Here is a 19,633-nt window from a genome sequence, read left to right on the forward strand (position 1 = left end):
GTGGGTAGGGCCAGGTGGAGGGTGGTGGCAATGGCATCATCTGTTGAGCAGTTGGGACGGTATGCAAACTGCAGAGGGTCCAGTGAAGGGGGGCAGCAGGGTCTTGATATGCCTCATGACGAGTCTCTTGAAACACTTCATGATGATGGATGTGAGTGCAACGGGACGGTAGTCATTTAGGCAGGACACTGAAGACTTCTTCGGCACGGGGACAATGGTGGCGGCCTTGAAGCACATTGGAATGGTGGCGCTGCTCAGGGAGATGTTGAAGATGTCAGTGAGAACATCTGCTAGCTGGTCTGCACCTCCTCTAAGAACTCTACCAGAGATGTTGTCTGGTCCAGCAGCCTTCCGTGGGTTGACCCTGCACAGGGTTCTTCTCACGTCAGCCACAGAGAGACACAGCACACGGAAAATTGTGTATTAAACTTAAAAATAGAAAATTAAATTAAAGTAACGCCAGGTCTGAAAGGCCGCTGCTGCCATGCTGCATCGCCTCATGGAAAAAAAAGTTTCAAAAAGATGTGCATTCAAAAAAATATATTGGAGAAAAAAATGTGGGTCTGAGCACAGGAAAATAAAATGGGCAACATCAGCAGCATAACAAACATGCAGATCACTTATGGGAAACATTTGGTGTCCAATGGAACACATGAAGGAGATCCTACTGACAGGAGAGTATATTACATAACAAGTGACCCCACAGCTGAGTAAGGAACTGAGGGAATATGAGTACATGGACAGCAGACAGTCAAGGAACAGATTGGGATATTAAAATTAAAAAATCAAATGAAATCATCAAGGAACAAAAAAAATTAAAGATGCAAAACTTAATGAAGATATTAAGTGATATGCCACATCTGACAAGAGACACAGCAGTAATTTAATAACCATTTCCCTTTTCTATTTCCCATGGAAATAAGAAGTGAATGTGACATTGGATGATAAAATATGAGCCCATGTAAATTTGAAAAGGAAAATACTAAATCTCATACAAAGTATAAAAGTTCTGAATAGATTTGTAGAGAACTAGTAGCGATGAGGCTGCAAGGAGGCTTTGCAAAAATATGCAACAACATCGCAGTTAAAGAGAAACGTGAGGTTATCCATTTGAGCAGAGTTGTTTTTAAATAGAGGGATTGGTAGGTGTTAGTATTCAAATGGAGTAAGGGTATCCTTGTGCACAGGTCATTGAAAGCCAAATTGCAGGTGCATTAATTAAGACAGCAAATGGCATGTTGGCTTTCATTACTAAAATCTGTGCACATTACACAGGGCAATGTTCAGACACCTAGTGTATTGCGTAAAGTTTTGGTCTCTTGATCCCAAAGGCTGATACTCCTGGAAAAACTGCAATGAATATACACTGACGAAGGGTTTTGGCCCGAAACGTCAACATTGCTTCTTCCTATAGATGCTGCCTGTCCTGCTGCATTCCACCAGCATTTTGTGTGTGTTGCTTGAATATACATTGGATTTGTTTCTAGGAAGGTAGATTTGGTACAAGTTTGAGTAGCCTTGGCCTCTATATTCTAGAGTTAAGATTAAAAGTTAACCACTGAAATATTTTTTTTTAAATTGGCCTGACAGTGCAGGGTATTTCCTCAAGACGGTCTAGCTCAGGAGTACCAGTGTCAAAATAGTCTGTTTAGGACTAAAATGAGGGAAGCAAATCTTTGGAATTTCGTACTTAAGTGTTACAGAAGACCACTTCTTGACAGCTTAATCTTACAGGAAGAAAAAATTACAATAGAAGTGTTTTCTAGGGACAACCACCCCCATCAAATAATGTGCACCTCTTGCAAAAAAATGCAGGTGATAAGCTCTATCCAAACCGTTAGCCATTTCACCGTGGCAGGCTGCTGGAGAGAGTCAAATTGATTTATAGGCATTGGAAGGGGTTGGAAAGGAGAGCAACATGCAAACAACTATAGGTTTGTAGATTCAAACATCTATTTAATCAAAAATAGGCATTTTGATATCTTACAAATACAAATTTTCATGCAATATACATTTTGTTTTCATCTGCACAACCAAAGAATTTGTTCTAATTTAAGTAAATGTTTAAGTCAGAAATCTTAATTATCTTTATGCAAGACAATTGATAGAAGAATCAGGTAATGAGCAATCAAAGCAAAATGCTGTAAATTATCAACAGATCCAATATCTGTGTTAAACTGAAATAAGAGTCAATGCTTAGGACTGATTATTTGTAATGTAGTTAACCTGAAACGAAATATTTGCACAGAACTTGAGCTCTCATTGTTTTGTTTTGGGCTTCTATCAACTAGATTTTTGCTTTTCAAAATACTGGCTGTAAATAACTTTATTCCAGCTCAATATTTTACTATATTCCATTTACATCATATTAACTAAAAAGGTATGAAAATAATCTCAAAATTCTTCACCACATTCCCAATTCGGGGATACTAAACAATTGTAATATTCAAAACTAAAATATTTTCTCTAAAATATTCAATTCAAATCTCATTTTCTTTCTTTCAAATCAATTTGAAGTAGTTTCCCAGCACATCCTTTTCCAATATTAAGTGAAGGCACATCTTGGTAAGGTCAGCACTTTGTTCTGAATTACACCATTCACAATTTCCATCCATCTGCAAATAGGCAACCAGAATGTTAGAACGTTATATACAAGGTGTGTACTATGCAGTGGTTTAATTTGAAAAAATGGATCAGAAGCTGAAAATACCTTATAAATTTACTGTTAGCTGAATCAAAATGTACAAACTATCAAAAAATTCAATGTCACTAACTGCACTTTAAATTTATATTCGAGCATCAAAGACTCGTAGGTAAAAAGTGGGATAAAGGCAAATTAAATCCGTTTTAGGGATACAAATGCAAAAGTTTTAAGATTACAAATTTAGTTAAAAACAGTGTACACTAGACATTTATAAACATACACTGACTTAGCTTGAAGTATTCCGAAGGCAGCCAGTTTACATACACTTCTAATACACACAGAACGGGCGTAGAATTCAACTACTGTTAACTTTACAGCTGCCATTAACTTTTAAAAGTGGAAATTAAAAATTAAAACATTCAATTATTTCAACAGCACCTCTGCAGATGGCACACAAGTAGCAGCAATTCTACACATCCAATCCCCTTAGAGCACAACTATGTTTTTGGGCTGATTTGTTGTATTGATTAAAACTTAAATGCACATGTTACAATTTATCGCCAAGTTCCAGCTACTTTATAAATAAAAAAGCATGTCTGTATATTCATAAATAAGACAAAATCTGCAGCTGCTGGACATCCAAGCAACACACACAAAATGCTGGAGGAACTCAGCAGGCCAGGTAGCATCTATGGAAAAGAGTACTGTTGATGTTTCAGGCCTTCGTCATGAAGGGTCTCGGCCTGAAATGTCGACTGTTAAATCTTTTCCATAGATGCTGCCTGACCTGCTGAGTTCCTCCAGTATTTTATGTCTGTATTCTACCAGGGCATTTGATATTACTGTAGGTTTCAGAAACCAGCACATAAGAGGCATGGTGTTTAGATACTTTGTTAGCTGTAGGGAATAAGGGTATACGTCATCTTTATTACAAGATTTTCTCTTGAATGCTTCGTATCCAGTGCTGTCAAATACAAATAGACGAGGCAAAAACAATCAGCTGAAGGAGAATTTTCAGCAATTTGGTTTTGACCCAAAATGGCTATTCCTCTCCCTCCACGGAATGTGCTTGACCTGAATATTGTTCTTGCCCCAGATCCCAACAGCCTGTCCAGGAGTTGGAGGACTGTGTATGGAGGTAGGAAGTAGGTTAGGGGCTTGTTTTGTTGCTTTGCTATGTTCGGTGTCGTTCTGCTGAGCATTACGGGCATACTATGGTGACTTAGGTGTATTGGTTGATGCAAATCACTCATTTCACTATATGTTTTGATGTTCATCTGATAAGTAAATCTGAATCCAAAGTGGCACAAGCTCACAGAGGCATTTAAGTGGACACTGCCGAATTGATTCAAAGGCCATTTTAATCGCACTGTATAGTTCTACGTCTCTGTCACCTGACTGAGCACAGCTCAAAAAATACTCCAGAAAATCAACATTACTAGCAGCTTACGTGTCTGAATCTATGGCAGCATCTATGGAAAGAATACAGTCGACATTTTGGGCCGAGACCCTTCAGCAGGACCCTGCCGAAGGGTCTTGGCCTAAAGCATTGACTGTATTCTTTCCATGATGCTGCCTGACCTGTTGAAATCCCCCAGTATTTGGATTCCCAGCATCTGCTGATATTCTCTTGTTTGTGATGGCATCTTCTTACTACTGATCAGCAGCTAGATGGAATGTGACCACCTGAAAGGTTTAGTCACACACTAGATTTCCATAATTTCATTTTCTCAGGTTAAAATCCAGGACATTTAGAATAACAGCAGGTCATGGTAAGAGTGCAGCATTGTCTTCACAGCTATTAAATGCTGGCCTTGCCAGCAACACTCACTTTGCATGGGTAAGCTTAAATTACATCATTCTTTAAAGATAGCATCAGCACTCCAAACTAAAGTCCAGAATTTAATTCTTTTAAAAATATATTTTCATTTGCCAGATTCTACTTGTAAAGTCCTTTATAATGTTCGAGCAATAAGGAATTTGAGGATATTTGTTCCCACAAAATGTAGATAAGGATGAATAGTTTACATACCTTTAAGGAGGAAGCCAGATCGAAAAAGTTATGCTGCTGGAGCCCGTGGAGTGTAGGAGAATGAGAGGAAACCTGACTGAGGTATGCAAAATCATGAAGGGTACGGATAGGGTAAATGCAAGAAGGCTTTTTTCACTGAGGTTGGGTGAGACTAGAAATAGAGGTAATGGATTAAGGGTGAGTATCTAAGGGAACTTCTTCACTCAGGGGGCGGCGAGTGTGTGAAACAAGCTGCCAGCGGAAGTGGTGGATCCAGATTCCATTTAAACATTTAAGAGAAATTTGGATATGGAGGGCTACGGACCAGATGCAGATCAATGGGACGAGGCAGAATAATAGCTCGGGATGGACCAAAGGATCTGTTCCTGTGCTGTGTGACAGGCAAAACTGGGAGGACGCTCACATGGACCATGAATTCCAAACTGGGATGACAAACCTCTTTTCATACTGAAACTACCAAGTAATCACATGTTAATAACTGGCAGACTTAAGTTGAACTAGTATCAACTCCCTTAAGATCAACTGGGAGAGATGAATAACAGATGGCTTTGTTTTTTGGGAAATTTGGGCAGTTGTTCATTGACTGCGTACCAAAGCAGGAACCCATCAATGGTGATAAAAAGTAGAAATTCTTTACCAGTCAAATTCCTTTCATATTCTGGTTTGACATTGTAGTAGTCCTCTGGTGTTACAATTTTTATTCCACCAAAATAATCCAGGACCCAAATGTTGGTGATATTCAGCTTGGCGAAATACCATCCGTGACTAGATGGCCAGTTGGGCATTGCTGGATGACGCTTGAAGAGAGCCTCCTTGGCAATTTTCACTTCTGTCCCTTTCACCTGAATAATGAATATATATAAAATTACAGGGAATTTACATTACATGTTTTACATACAAAAAAGGTTAGATGTATCAGTATTATACAGTAAAGGCAATTACAGAGACATGAGAGAGGAGTTGACCAGAATTGATTGGAAAAGAAAACGGCAGGGATGACAGCAGAACAGCTATGGCTAGAATTTCTGGAAGCAATTCAGTAGGCACAGTGCATTACATTAATTTACAGGGAATGGTTGAACAAGTTAGATCTTTATTCTTTGGAGCGTAGAAGGTTGAGGGGGGACTTGATAGAGGGGGATAGATAGAGGACATGGATAGGCTTTTTCCATTGAGAGTAGGGGAGATTCAAACAAGAGGACATGAGTTGAGAGCTAGGGAGCAAAAGTTTAAGGGTAATACGAGGGGGAATTTCTTTACTCAGAGAGTGGTAGCTGTGTGGAACAAGCTTCCAGTAGAAGTGGTAGAGGCAGCTTCGGTATTGTCATTTAAAATAAAATTGGATAGGTATATGGGCAGGAAAGGAATGGAGGGTTATGGGCTGAGTACAGGTCAGTGGAGTAGGTGAGAGTAAGCATTCAGCACGGACTAGAAGTGCTGTGATGGCCTGTTTCCGTGCTGTAATTGTTATATGGTTAAAATATTTGTAGTCCTGGTGTACCCAGAAGGAAACTGGAGCTGCCACTTAAGTTTACTCTGTGTTGAAGGGTGCCTCAGAACAAAGCCCACATAAAATTGTCTAAATGTGTGGATGTGGGACAATTGAACCCCATCATCCTATTTCAATATATTTGGAATCAATAAATATGATTGAAGATACTGCAAATTTACTACGTGTGTGAACTCAGAATAATTTCTTTTAAAACTTTTCTGTAGTGCACTTATAAGGCAATTGAAAAGTCTCAGTAATGCAAAAATAAACAATAATTAAATAAAATTATGACAAATTAACTTATAGCATTGAACACCATCACTTTTCCTGTCAGGGTAATGTGGAATGCAGAATCAGTTTTTGGTAATTAAATGATGTTTTTTCTTTGTGTCACATGACAATGAGAAAAATCACTGGGAACTTGGACCAATACCTCACTTTTTCCAATCAGACTAAACTCATTTGCAAATTACCAGGAATAGAAAATTCGCCAGTTAAAAGGAAAGTAGGATGGATGATGCAAAAGTCGGAGTGTTATGTTACAGCATACCGTCACAATTGTTCCACAGAGGATCACACGACAACAAAGTGGACTTTGAGCATCGTATTTGTTTTTTCTACAGTAGTCAGTTTCTGCCAAGGTCACGGTCAGGGAGACTTCTGGATCATTCTAAAATAAAAGTGGGAAACATTAAGCATAAACAGGAATTAAAATATTGGATTACCCACAGTAATTTGCATTCTACAATAGGATCAATAAGGCATGTAGCTCAAGTCCCCCATCACTACTGAGCACATTCACTATCCAGAGAAAACGACGAGATCTCCCTATTGTCTCCAGTTCTGACGAAGTGACTTGAGTAGCTGAAGTCAGATGTATCAGTATTGAGAAGCTAAGGTTAGATGTATCAGTATTATACAGTAGAGTAAAGGCAATTACAGAAGGGTGAGAGAGGAATTGGCCAGAATTGATTGGAAAAGACAACAGCAGGGATGACAGCAGAACAGCAATGGCTAGAATTTCTGGAAGCAATTCGGAAGGTACAGGATATATACATCCCAAGGTGGAAGAAGTATGGAAAGATGACACAACCGTGGCAAACAAGAGAAGTTAAAGAGAGAGCATACAATACAGCAAAAATTAGTGGGAAGTTAAGAGGATTGGGAAGCTTTTAAAAGCCAACAGAAGGTAATTTAAAAAGTCATTAAGAAGGCAAAGATGGAATACTAAAGTAAGCTAGCCAATAATATTAAAGAGGATACCAAAAGTTTCTTCTTGTACATAAAATGTAAAAGAGGCGAGAGTGAATATTGGACCATTGGGAAACAATGCTGGAGAGGTAGTAATGAGGGACAATGATACAGCGGATGAACTGAAAAAGTATTTTGCACCAGTCTTCAATGTGGAAGACACTAGCAGTATATTGGAAGCTCCAGGTGTCAGGGGATATGAAGTGTGTGAAGTTCCCATAACTATAGAGAAGGTTCTCGGGAAACTGACAGGTCTGAAGAGAGGTAAGTCACCTGGACCAGACGGTGTACATCCCAGGGTTCTGAAAGAGGTAGCTGAAGAGATTGTGGAGGCATTAGTAATGTTCTTTCAAGAATCACTAGTGCAAGGGGTTTACATGGGGCAGAATTTATTAATTGCATCTGGGAAAGTTTCTTAAATCACTATGTGGATGGTCCAAGGAGAAGAAAGGCCTGAACCTGATGACAGGTAATGAGCTCAGCCGGGGGACTGATCTTTCAGCGGATGAACAGTGACCGCTACTCCTTAACTTTCAGCTTAGCTATAGATAAGGATCGGTATAGTTCTTACAGGAGAGTTTGAAACTGGAGTAGGGAAAATTAGAAGTGCATTAGGCAGGAACTAAGAGTTCATTGGGAACATCTTTTCTCTGGAAAGTCCACATTAGACATGCGGAGTGTGTTTAAAGATCAATTGCACAGAGTACAGGAAAGATAAGTTCCTTTTAGAACGGGGGTAGGCGAAGGTATTTTGACCTGCCCGTGAGCAAATATTAGGATACTATGCTTATCCAGCCTGTGAGCGATTTTTCCTTATTCTGAGTGTTTCACGCGACCACACTGACGGACATGCATGGCATCTTGTTACACTGACCCCAGGTTCCGTTTTGTTCCAAATCAAACAATGCTATATATGAACGACAGGGAGGCAGACTACCTTATTAATATGTATTAGATACTCTCCATGCACATGCAGGTTTTCAGATGGGATCGTTCAAATTTGTAAACAGAAACAGTGTCACTGTGTTTTAACAAGAAATCCACGCTAAATATCCAGATATTTACGATACTTGTTAAATAACTCGTGTTTCAAAATAAAATTGAGGGAAAAAATTCCAATGGCAATGAATGCAGAACACAGGAAGGTAGACACTGACTGCCGAAATTTCCAAGACACTTGGACACTAGATTACTTCTTCATCGAGCAAGCTGGGAAACCAGTTTGTCTCATTTGCCTAGAAAATGTTGTGAAGAAGGTGGCAAATATCAGACGACATTATGAGACCCACCATAGTGGGAATCTTAACAAGTTTACTGGGCAAGCAAGGAAAGATGAAGTTAAGCGAATGAAGGCTAGTTTCAGAAAACAAAAGTTATTTTTTGCCAAGAAAAGCAGTGAAAATGAAGCAAGTACCAGTGGCAGCTATGAAGTCTCAAAACGTATTGCAGAAAAGATGAAGCCTTTTACAGATGGAGAGTTTGTCAAAGAATGTTTACTGGCAGTGGTGGATATTGTTTGTCCTGAAGAAATCTTTATCTGCATCTATCAGCCTGTCAGCAAGAATGATCACACGGCAAGTTGAAGAAATGTGAGCAGATATTAAAAGTTGTTTAAGGGATGCCTGCAACGAATTGCAATTTTTTTTCGGTTGCGCTTGAGAACACAGACTTGAGAGACACTGCTCAACTTGCAGTGTTTGTGCAAAAGAGTTTATTCAATTAATTCCTATGGAGGACATGGTTACTGCAACAGACATTTTTGAAGCTTTGTTGAAAATGATGTCAGAAATGAAACATAATGTGTTGAAGCTAATTGGCATCACAAATGATGGGGCGCCAGCAATGGTGGGACAGAAAAAGGCATCATGGCATTGCTGCAAGGACAAATGGAAAACCTTGGTATCGCACAGAAACTGGTTAAAATTCATTGCATTGTCCATCAAGAGGCATTATGTGCCCTGTCTTTGAAATTAAAGGATGTTATGGACATTTTTGTGAAGGCAGTGAATCTGATCCTATCTCGTGGATTGAATCATCGCCAGTTTCAGCAGTTTTTGTTGGATACAGAGGATGAATATGGGGACCTGGCATATTTTTGCAATATCCACTGGCTTAGCCAAGGGTCAATGCTAGAAAGAGTAATTGCATTACATGAAGAAGTGGCAATATTCCTAGTAAGCAAAAATGAGGGTGATTCACGTTTTCATAATCCTGATTGGCTTACAACCTCGGCATTTCTTTGGACATTGTATCTCATTTAAATAACTTGAATTTACAAGTTCAAGGGAAAAAAAATCAGCTGATACATGAGATGTATGGTCATATTGTGGCCTTTGAAAAAAAGCTGCAATTGTGGGAGTAACAACTTCATAAAAGAAAATTGTGCACATTTTCCCACTTTTCATCTAGTTTTGCTGATTTTTGTTTGCATGCAACTGAGTTCAAGCTGTTTGCTAATCCATTTGATGTGGAAGTGGACACTGCATCAGAAATTTTTCAAATGGAATTGGTTGAGATGCAGTGTAACAACATATTGAGATCGAAATTTCATTCTGAAGATGTGTCAGTGCTTGACTTCTATAGAAAATATATTCTTCCAAGTGGGAAGCATCCTAACTTAGTGGACCATGCAAAAAAGATGGCATCATTGTTTGACAGCACTTATCTGTGTGAGTGATTATTTTCAAAAATGAAGCACACCATTTGAGAACAAGATTGACTGATGCCCATCCGGATAATGTCTTGCTCTTGGCATCAACAAGTCTGAGACCCAATATTGAGAAGCTTTCAAGCAGCAAAGAGCATCAAGTTTCACATTGACTTATCAACTGTTTGCATTAAAATTTTCTTTTCTATTATACTTAATTTATCACCATTCAATCCATCATGTTCATATGTTTAAAAATTCTTTGTGTCCTTTCAATAGGTTCAAAAGATGCCTTGACTGAAATAAACTGCAACTAAACTGAGTTCTTTGATTACTAATTGGCATCCTTGGTTAAGCACAAATGATTTTCTAGCATGCATTATTCATTAATTTGAGGCAAAACGTAACTAGATGTATTTAAGTGGATAATTCCTATATTTCAAGTTTTTTATGGTATTTATTTGGCCCACCGTCCGCTCATTAATACGCGATCCAGCCCACGGAGGCTAAAAGGTTGCCGAACACTGCTTTAGGAGGAAGGATGGGAATGGAAAGGCAAGAGAACCTTGGATGTCCAGAGAGGTGATGAAATTAGTCAAGAAAAAGAAAAAATATGTAAAGCTCCAGAGGTTATGATCAAACAAAGCACATGAGGAGCATAAAGAAACCAGAAAAGAACTAAAGAAGGGAATTGAGAAAGCCAGGTGGGGGCCATTGAAAAATCCTTGTCAAGTAGGATTGAGGTAAATCCCAAGACAATTCTATACATACATCAAGGGCATGAGGATAACTAGGGAGAGGGTGGGACCACTCAAGGATGGGGGGAGGGGCAAGGAACATTTGCTTGGAGGTGGAGAGTGTGAGTGAGGTACTTGATAAGTACTTTGCTTCAGTATTTACCAAGGAGAAAAGATATGGATGACCAGGTGATCAGTGCTGAGCTTATAAATATGTTAAGGAGTTTAGAGATCAAGGAGGGCCTCAATAAGAACTAAGGTGGACAGGTCCCCAGAACCTGGTGGGATTTACCCCAGGTTATTGAAGGAAGCAAGAGAGGAGATTGCTGGGACCTTGACCAGTATCTTTGCGTCCTCCCTAGCCACAGGCAAGGTCCTGGAGGGCAGGCAAGTGGCTAATGTTGTACCCCTATTTAAAAAAGGGAACAAGGGAAAATCCTGGGAACTGTAGAACGGTGAGTCTCACGTCAGTTGCAGGGAAATTGCCGGAGAAAATTCTTAGGGATAGGATATATGAGCATTTGGAAACCCATGGCCTAATTAGGGAGAAGCAGCATGGCTTTGTGCAGAGGAGGTCATGTCTTACCCACTTGACAAAGTGACAAGAGAGATTGACGAGGGTAGGGCAGTGAATGTTGTCTATATGGTTTTAAGTAAGGTGTTTGACACAGTCCCTCATGGGAGACTCATCCAGATTCAGGCTGTGCAGCGAATTGGCTATTTGGATCCAGAAATAGTTGTGCATAGGGTAGGGGTGGAAGGGTCACATTCGAGCTGGAGGCCTGTAATTAGTGGTGTTCAGCAGGGTTCTGTGCCGTTTGTGATGTACAGAGATAACATGGATGATAATGTAGATGGGTGGGTTAATAAGTTTGCGGATGATACCAAGATTGGAGTTGTGGATAGTGTAGAACAGTGGCAAAGAATACAGTGTGATAGAGATCAGTTACAGATATGGGCTGAGAAATGGCAGATGGAGGTTAATCCAGATAAAGGTGAACTAGGGCAAATGCAAGGAGGATAATATCCCTAACAGTGTTACTGAGCAGAGAGAGCTTGAGATCCATGTTCATTGCTCCTTGAAAGTGGCTACCCAGGTCAATGAGGTGGGTAAGAAGGCTTTTGGAATGCTTGTTTTTATTAGTCAAGGCACTGAGCTTAAAAGTTGAGAGGTTAGGTTGCAAATTTATAAAACTCTGGTTAGCCATATCTGGAGTATTACATACAGTTCTGGTCTCACCACTATAGGAAGGATGTTGAGGCTTTGGAGAGGGTGCAGAAGAGGTTTACCAGGATGCTGCCTGGTTTAGAGGCCCTGTGCTATCATGAGAGGCTGGATAAATGCGTTATTTTCTCTGGAGTGCTGGAGACTGAGGGGAGTTCTGATAGAGGGTTATAAGAGGCATAGATAGAATAGATGGACTCAATGCCTTTTATTCCTGCTTTGATAAGGAAGAACTATGACACACCAACATTAGCTCCCACTTCTCTGGATGAGCTTGTAACTTCAGTCTCTGGAGCCAAATATTGAGCATTAATCAAGTGGATAAATTCACAAAAGGCATCTTGTTCAGATGGGGTACCTGGCTGAATACTAAAGATCTATGTGGGCCAACTGGCTGGACTATTTATAGACACAGTCACCCTCTCAAGCAACATGTACAAAATGCTGGATGAACTCAGCAGATATAGGAGTGGAATTAGGCCATTTTGCCCATGGAGTCTTCTCTGCCATTTCATCATGGCTGATCCAATCTTCCTCTCAGCCCCAATCTCCTGCCTTCTCCCCATATCCCTTCATGCCTTGACCGAACAACTATCTATCAACCCCTGGCTTAAATATACATAAAGACTTGACCTCCACAACTGCAAAGAATTCCAAAGATTCACCACTCTCTGGCTAAATAAATTCCTCCTCATCTCTAATCTGAGGCTGTGTCCTCTGGTCTTAGACTCTCCCACCATGGAAAATATCCTGTCCACATCCACTCTATCAAGGCCTTTGACCATTCAATAGGTTTCAATGAAGTCACCCCTCATTCTTCTGAATTCTAGTGAATATAGGCCCAGAGCCATCAAATGTTCTTCATAAGACAAGCCAGTTGATCCTGGAATCATTTATGTGAACCTCCTTTGAAGCCTCTCCAGTTTTAGGACATCCTTTCCATGATATGGGGCCCAAACCTCCTCACAATACTCCAAGTGAGGCCTCAGCAGCATTTTATAAAGTTTCAACATTACATACTTGTTTTTATATTCTAAACCCCTTGAAATAAATAACATCACTTTTGCCTTCTTCACTACAGACTCAAACTAAAAGTTAACCTTTAGGGAATCCTGCACAAGGACTCCCAATTCCATTTGCGTCGGTTTTTTGTATTTTCTCTCCCTTTAGAAAATAGTCAGCTCTTTCATTTCTTCTTCCAAAGTGCATGACCATACACTTCCCAACACTGTATTCCATCTGCCATTTCCTTGCCTAATCTCCTAATCTGTCTGGCCTTCTGTAGCCTCTCTACTTTCTCAAACCTACCTGCCTCTCCATCTATTATAACATGGTCTGCAAATTTTGCAACAAAGTCATCAATTCTATCATCCAAAACATATAACGTAAAAAGACTCAGTCCCAACACAGACCCATGAAACACCACTAGTCTCTGTCAGCCCGTCAGAAAAGGCTCCCTTCTTTACCTCCTGCCAATCAGCCACTGCTTTACCCATGTTAGGATCTTTCCTGTAATACCATGGGCTTGTAGCTTGTTAGTCAGCCTCACATGTGGCACCTTGTCAAAGGCCTTCTGAAATCCAAGTACGCAACATCATCCTTTGTCTCTCCAGCTTCTTATTTTTCCAAAGAATTCCAGCAGATTTCACAGGCAAGGTTTTCCCTTCAGGACACCATGCTGACTACAGCCTATTTAATCATGTCACAGAAAGACAATTCTGAATGTTATCCTGACCCGTGGAAAAGGGTCAGGATCCTCTGTATTGCCTTTCCAGCATCATATTTAGTGGCGGGCAGACAGGCTGCGAATTATTGGACGGGGGCGTGAGGGGTGGGGGGAATCTGAGACTCCGGAGTGACATTCAGCCTGATGTTGAGAAGCTGATTGTCACTGCACCAAGCCCATCCATCTGGTGAAAGGGCAATGAAGTCGCGAATATTTGTGCTACTAACGTGCATGCTAACATTGTTGATGAAAATTGTTCTTATTGTAATTTTTAAAATAATCTTATTTGTAGCTTTAAATAGATTTGAATATTGTTTTGCAATTATTTGAACTTGCAGTTCCTATTTTATTTCACTGTTCTTCATTGTTTTTATGTAATGGCCTGAAAGGGAGAAGGTTACACTGGGGATTGTGCTCTGGGAGTCAATGGGGTGGTAACCCAACAAAAGTCTGGGAACCATTGATTTATATCCTAGGAATTTTCTGAGAGTTATCCAAAAACAAACCTGGAACGGAAGCGATGAAATTTAATCACTTTGAAGTTTATAAACACTGCTTAAAGACAGCAATCCTTACCACATAATTCAGTTACGACCTTTCAGCTACATTTGGGTTCATTTAGTAAAACTTAACAGTATGGGGCAATTATCAAATTAAAAACTATATGAAGAAATGTGGCTCACCCTGACTCAGCAAAACTTTGAGAATCACTGTTTAGTCTTTAAACTTATGACAGCATTCATATCAGTGTGATCCACCCATTCTGGTTATCTGGGGAAACTCAAATACTACAGATGTTGGAATCTACTGTATAGCAAGAAAAACAAACTGCTAGAGAAACTCAAATGCATCAGGCAGCAATTGTGGCTGAAAATAGTTGCCATTTCAGATTGTGACCAGTTGACACCCAAAATGCGAAATAAACATTTCATTTGGACCAGCTGAAATCTTCTACAGATTCCTCCCGACCTGCCAGGTTCTTCCAGCGTCCATTTTTTGTTGGTGATGATAAACTATGGTAGCAGAGCTTTAGTAAGTTTTAAAATCCTAAACATTTGAAAAAAAAATTGTTTATTATTGTCACATGTGCAGAGTTACAGTATAGTGAAAAACTTGTCTTATGTACCTTCCTGATAGATTGGTTCATTACACAGTGCATTGGGTAGTACAAGGTTACAGTTGCAGCTAAAGAGAAATTGCAGTGTGGGTACACAAAGTGCAAGGTCAACTGTGAGGTCACGAGTCAACCTTATCATCTCACAGGACTGTTCAGTCGTCCTATAGCAGCAGGAGAGAGCCTGGCGATATGTGCCTTCAGATCTCCTGCTTGATGGGAGAGGGAATGTCTGGTTTGGGTGCAGTCTTTGATAATGCTGGCTGCTTTACCCAGACAGTGAGAAGTATGGACAGAAGGTTTCCATGAGCTGCTAAACTCAGTTTCTTGCTGACTCAGGGTTGCCGTTGCCATACCAAGCTGTAATACATCTAGAGAGCGGGTTTTCTACGGTACCTCAACTAAAAGTTTGTGAAATTAAAGGAAGTATGCCAAATTTCTTGTAGAAACACTGATGAGCTTTCCTAGCTGTGGCGTTTATATGGCTGGACCAGGACAGACTATTCGTGATGTTCTCTCCTCGGAACATAAAGCTCTCAACCCTTTCAACCTCACACCCTCGATACAGACAGCCTTCTTCCTGAAGTCAACAATGAGCCTTTTTGCTTTGCTGACGCTGAAGGAAAGGTTGTTGTCAGGACACCATGTCACTAGGCTCTCTACCCCTTTCCTGTACTCCGACTCACTACAGTGGTACATGGAGTTGGAGCACACTCAGTTGTGAGAGTACAGGGAGCAGAGTAGTGGGCTGAGAATGCAGCCTTGTGGGACCCCAGCGGCGAAGAAGATTATGATAGAGATATTGCTGTCCTGCTCAAGTGTCTGTCCTACCGACACCAAATCAAACACACCTTGATGAAAATTCAAAACTGAATCACCACACTTTGTTCAATCTTGTCAGACGAGGGTCCACGAGTTAAGTTCATGTATCTTTGAAAGCAAGAAGCATTTAATCTAATTCCCTCTTTCTCATCAAATTTGGAGCTTTCAATATCCTGAATCTCAAATTTATCATACATACAATATTTTCGTCACTTTTTTCTCTTTCCATCAAGCCTAAGTTACTAAAACTTGCAAAGTTCAGGAGAAGGGAGTTCAGCAAGATAAAAGATCATGATAGCAAACAACATATCTCAGTCCATCAGTAACACTGACATTGGGAGGGTTGCACAATAGTTAGTACTGCTGCCTCACAGCTCCCGGGACGCATGATCAATCCTGCCCCGTCTGGAATTTGAACAGTCTCCCTTTTACCATGTGGGTCTCTGCAGGGTGCCCAAATTTGCTTCCGAAGACTGGCCACTGTAAATTACCTTATCGTAGGTTAGTTACGGATTCTGAAACCCGCCTGGGTCGTCGGGGCACCATACAGATGAGCACTGTACCAGTTGCCTGCATCTTGCGCACTTGTGGGTGAGTGCATAGGTTGTGTCAAAGTTCTCTACAGTCCACTCTGTGATGTTGCCTGCCCATTTCTTCCTTGGTCTGCCCTTTTTCCCTCTTTCCCTGCACCATTCCCTGGAGAATGATCCTTGAGAGACCACTTGATCTTGTTATGTGGCTATAACATCTCAGTTTCCACTTCTTTAATGTGGACAGTAGATCTTCCTAGTGTCTCACATGCTGGGTGATGGTTCTACGTACTTTATCGTTTGAAATATGGTCTGTGTAGGAGGTGCTGAGACACCTTCTGAAGCATCTCTCTTCTGCTGCCTGGATTTTTTTTTTGCAGTTCTGCTGTCAAAGTTCATGATTCACGTGCATGCAAGATGGAGGACACAATTACAAGCAGGAGTTCCAACTTGACCTCAGAGTGATGTTATTATCTCTCTAGATGGGTTTTAGTTTAACCAGCATTGCTGTTGTTTGGGCTGTCCATTGCAAGGACTTCAGACTTCGAGCTTACTTGGTTGATGATGGTGCCAAGATACTTGAATCATCTGACAGTCACCAGTTCTTGTCCACTGATTGTGATTTTTGTTGTGATTGGCTCTTCGTTGTTCCTCATCAGTTTGGTTTTCTCTGCACTGATCCTCATGCCATATCCATCTTGTAGGGAAGATTCTTTTTAAAGAGGAAAATTGATGAACTTGTGAGAGAATAAGACAGAAAAGTTCTGCTAGGAATTTGCAGACACACAGTGGGCTGAATGACTTTCTTTTGCATGAAACTAATATATAATAGCTCCCAAATGCTATTCCCCCAACACCCCACCACTGAAAAATGTTAATTGTACCAAAGAAATCATCTGCATGATGATCAACTGAATAGAAATTGTGAAAACCTTAAACATAACAATTGCTGTCTCTAACAGCAAAATGAGGCTACTATTTTCATGACGTATGCCATGATCACTGACAACAGACCACAGAAAAAAAGACACATTTAAAAACCAGATTTCGATTCATATCACATTTGAAGTAAGGCAGCAAACAACTGAAGAGATGATGAGTTAGCCTGAGCAGCGTCAGCATACCAGTCCATGTCCCAAAGGCGACGCAACTCCTGCAGTTTCATCTCCAAGTCGGAAGGTGATGGGTCAACTTCAAAGAAAAAACTTGGGTGGACACTCTAGTATCTTACTGAGAGAGTACGAGATTAGCAGCAATGCTGTCCTTCACTTCGGATTAAATCAGAGGCACACATCCCCTTCCAGCAGGTCGGAACAAGAAAATCCTATGATACTAACTAGGAGAAAGAAAATTACCTTCATTATTATAGGCAGACAATATGGAAATATTTAAAAGACCAGGAGGTTACTCCACAGAGATAATCTGAGTTAAAGTTTAGTCTGTTTTCTCTCTCCAAAGACAATTACTTGCCAAGTATGCCCAGCAATTTGTTTTACTTCAGATTTCTAGATCCTGCAGGTTTCTTTTGGTTTGTGTAATCCTTTTGCTCTGCCCAATATACAGTGATATCCAATTGGATTGTATCCAATCCACCTCTCATTCACCCCTCGGACCTACCCCTCTTTGAGGCAGAACACTCTGTCCTCAGTAAGGGCCTCATCTTGCCCCCCCCCCCCCCCCGCGCCTGCACCTCAGTGAGTTCCGCACCCACCACAATACTGAGCTCTTCTTCTGCGGCCTCCGTGCCTACTTCTTTGACAAGGACTCCCCACCCTGCACCAACAACACTTTCACCCACCTTCAACCCTCCTCCTCTTCCTGGACACCCCGCCCTGGTCTTCTGCCTGCTCTGGAGATTTTCATTGCCAACTCCTGATGGGGCATCAACCATCTTGACTTCAACACTCTTCCTCAGCCCTTCCAAACGCTCTGCTCTCCACTCCCTACACACTAATCCTAACCTCACCATCAAACCCACACATAAAAGGAGTGCTGTAGTGCCCTGGCAGACTGACCTCTACCTTGCTGAGGCCCAGCGACAACTCTCAGACACATCCTCTTACTTATCCCTTGAACAGGACCCCACTAACAAACACCAGGCCATTGTCTCCCACACCATCACTAACCTTAATGACTCTGGGGCTCTCCTATCCACTGCCACCAATCTCATAGTTCCCACATCCCCCTCCCCCAATTTCTACCTCCTACCCAAGATCCACAAACCCATTTGTTTAGGTAGACAAGCAACACACACAAAATGCAGGGGGAAATTGCAGTGTGCAGATGTGCAAAGCTGATAGAGACCTATCCACACAGACTCAAGGCCGTTGTCATAGTAGGTGCTTCTACTAAATACTGACTTGAAGGGAGTGGGTATTTATGTAATCAATTATTTTGTGTTCTATATTTGTAATTTATCTCACTTTTTAGAGATCTGCTCTCAGTTTGACACAAGAGTCTTTTTCTATTGATCAGTGTGAAAATTAGCCAAATTAAATCCACTGTTACTCATCTTCCAAGGGAGGTGAATACTTTTTATAGGCACTGTATTTCACAATCAGAAATTAGCATTTTTAAAATTATTGGTCATTATTATTGCATTGTTATATTACAATAACTACAGTTTTTAATGTTTGTATAAATCTGTATGTGGGAGAGATAGGTAACAGTCAAGTGCGCAATCGAAGGCAGGCAGCCCCGGCCTCCTCGCTCTCACCTTGATATCCTGTACTGAGATTTCCAGCGGGGTCAGATAGAGGTACGGCACCCCGCTTCCCTTCCCTTGCAGACCGTCACTGATGGAGAAGACGTTGGCGAAAGCCCGTCCGACAACCGGCTTATGTGTGGAGACGGTCGCCATGGCCGCCCAGTCGCAGCGATTAACCACGTACCGCGCCATTCGCGCGACCTCCTCGTGAGGGGGGATAGCCCCCACTCGGCTCAGTAATGCCACCAGGAGCAAGAACACAGCCCGCGCCATGGCTCACCTGCCCGTCAAGAGTCAGCGGGAGCGGTCGCCCCGCGGAATCACGTGACCCTGCCGACCGCGTCACATGACCCGATCCGCCCAGTTCTCAGCTCGGCTCAGTCCTGCCCACTCCACCCGAATTCAAACAATGGCAGAGTTTCCCAGGGGGGCACATCATTGAAGATCTGGCGTCTTCTCGTCCCACCCCCTTCAGATTTCCAGTGTGCACGGTCTGTTAACGCCGCCTTGTTGCCCCTCTTTTGCACTATAAGTCTTGGTGATTTTTATGTCCACAAAACAACGCATTATCACCGACATGACACGATTAGGAGTTAACTGGGTTTTTTTTGCAGTTTTTCCACTGACACATGAAAGAGTTGATACACTTGGTGAATAATCAACCCGGCTCGGCAGTCTTAGTGGACTCTCCTGCGATGGCTCCTGT

General features: G+C 41.3%; 1 protein-coding gene across 1 annotated transcript; it reads right to left on the reverse strand.

Annotated features, from left to right (window-relative positions):
* Positions 1-1,931: 1,931 nt before the first annotated feature.
* creg1 (cellular repressor of E1A-stimulated genes 1) lies at positions 1,932-19,266 on the reverse strand. Its single transcript, XM_059968508.1, has 4 exons — positions 18,937-19,266; positions 6,719-6,838; positions 5,314-5,518; positions 1,932-2,615 (listed from the first exon to the last, which is right to left on the reverse strand). Exons 1-4 carry the CDS (start codon positions 19,198-19,200, stop codon positions 2,599-2,601), a joined length of 606 nt encoding a protein of 201 aa, XP_059824491.1. The 5' UTR covers positions 19,201-19,266; the 3' UTR covers positions 1,932-2,598.
* Between the last annotated feature and the right edge of the window lie 367 nt (positions 19,267-19,633).

This window comes from Hypanus sabinus, chromosome 4 (genome assembly GCF_030144855.1).
Source record: "Hypanus sabinus isolate sHypSab1 chromosome 4, sHypSab1.hap1, whole genome shotgun sequence".
Lineage (NCBI taxonomy): Eukaryota > Metazoa > Chordata > Chondrichthyes > Myliobatiformes > Dasyatidae > Hypanus > Hypanus sabinus.

Coding starts and splice junctions, on each gene's coding strand:
- creg1 (XM_059968508.1), bottom strand. CDS start 19,200: ATGGCGCGGGCTGTGTTCTTGCTCCTGGTGGCATTACTGAGCCGAGTG. Junction 6,839..18,936: donor TCTCAGTACAGGATATCAAG/GTGAGAGCGAGG, acceptor CTTTTATTTTAG/AATGATCCAGAAGTCTCCCT. Junction 5,519..6,718: donor TCTGTGGAACAATTGTGACG/GTATGCTGTAAC, acceptor TTCATTATTCAG/GTGAAAGGGACAGAAGTGAA.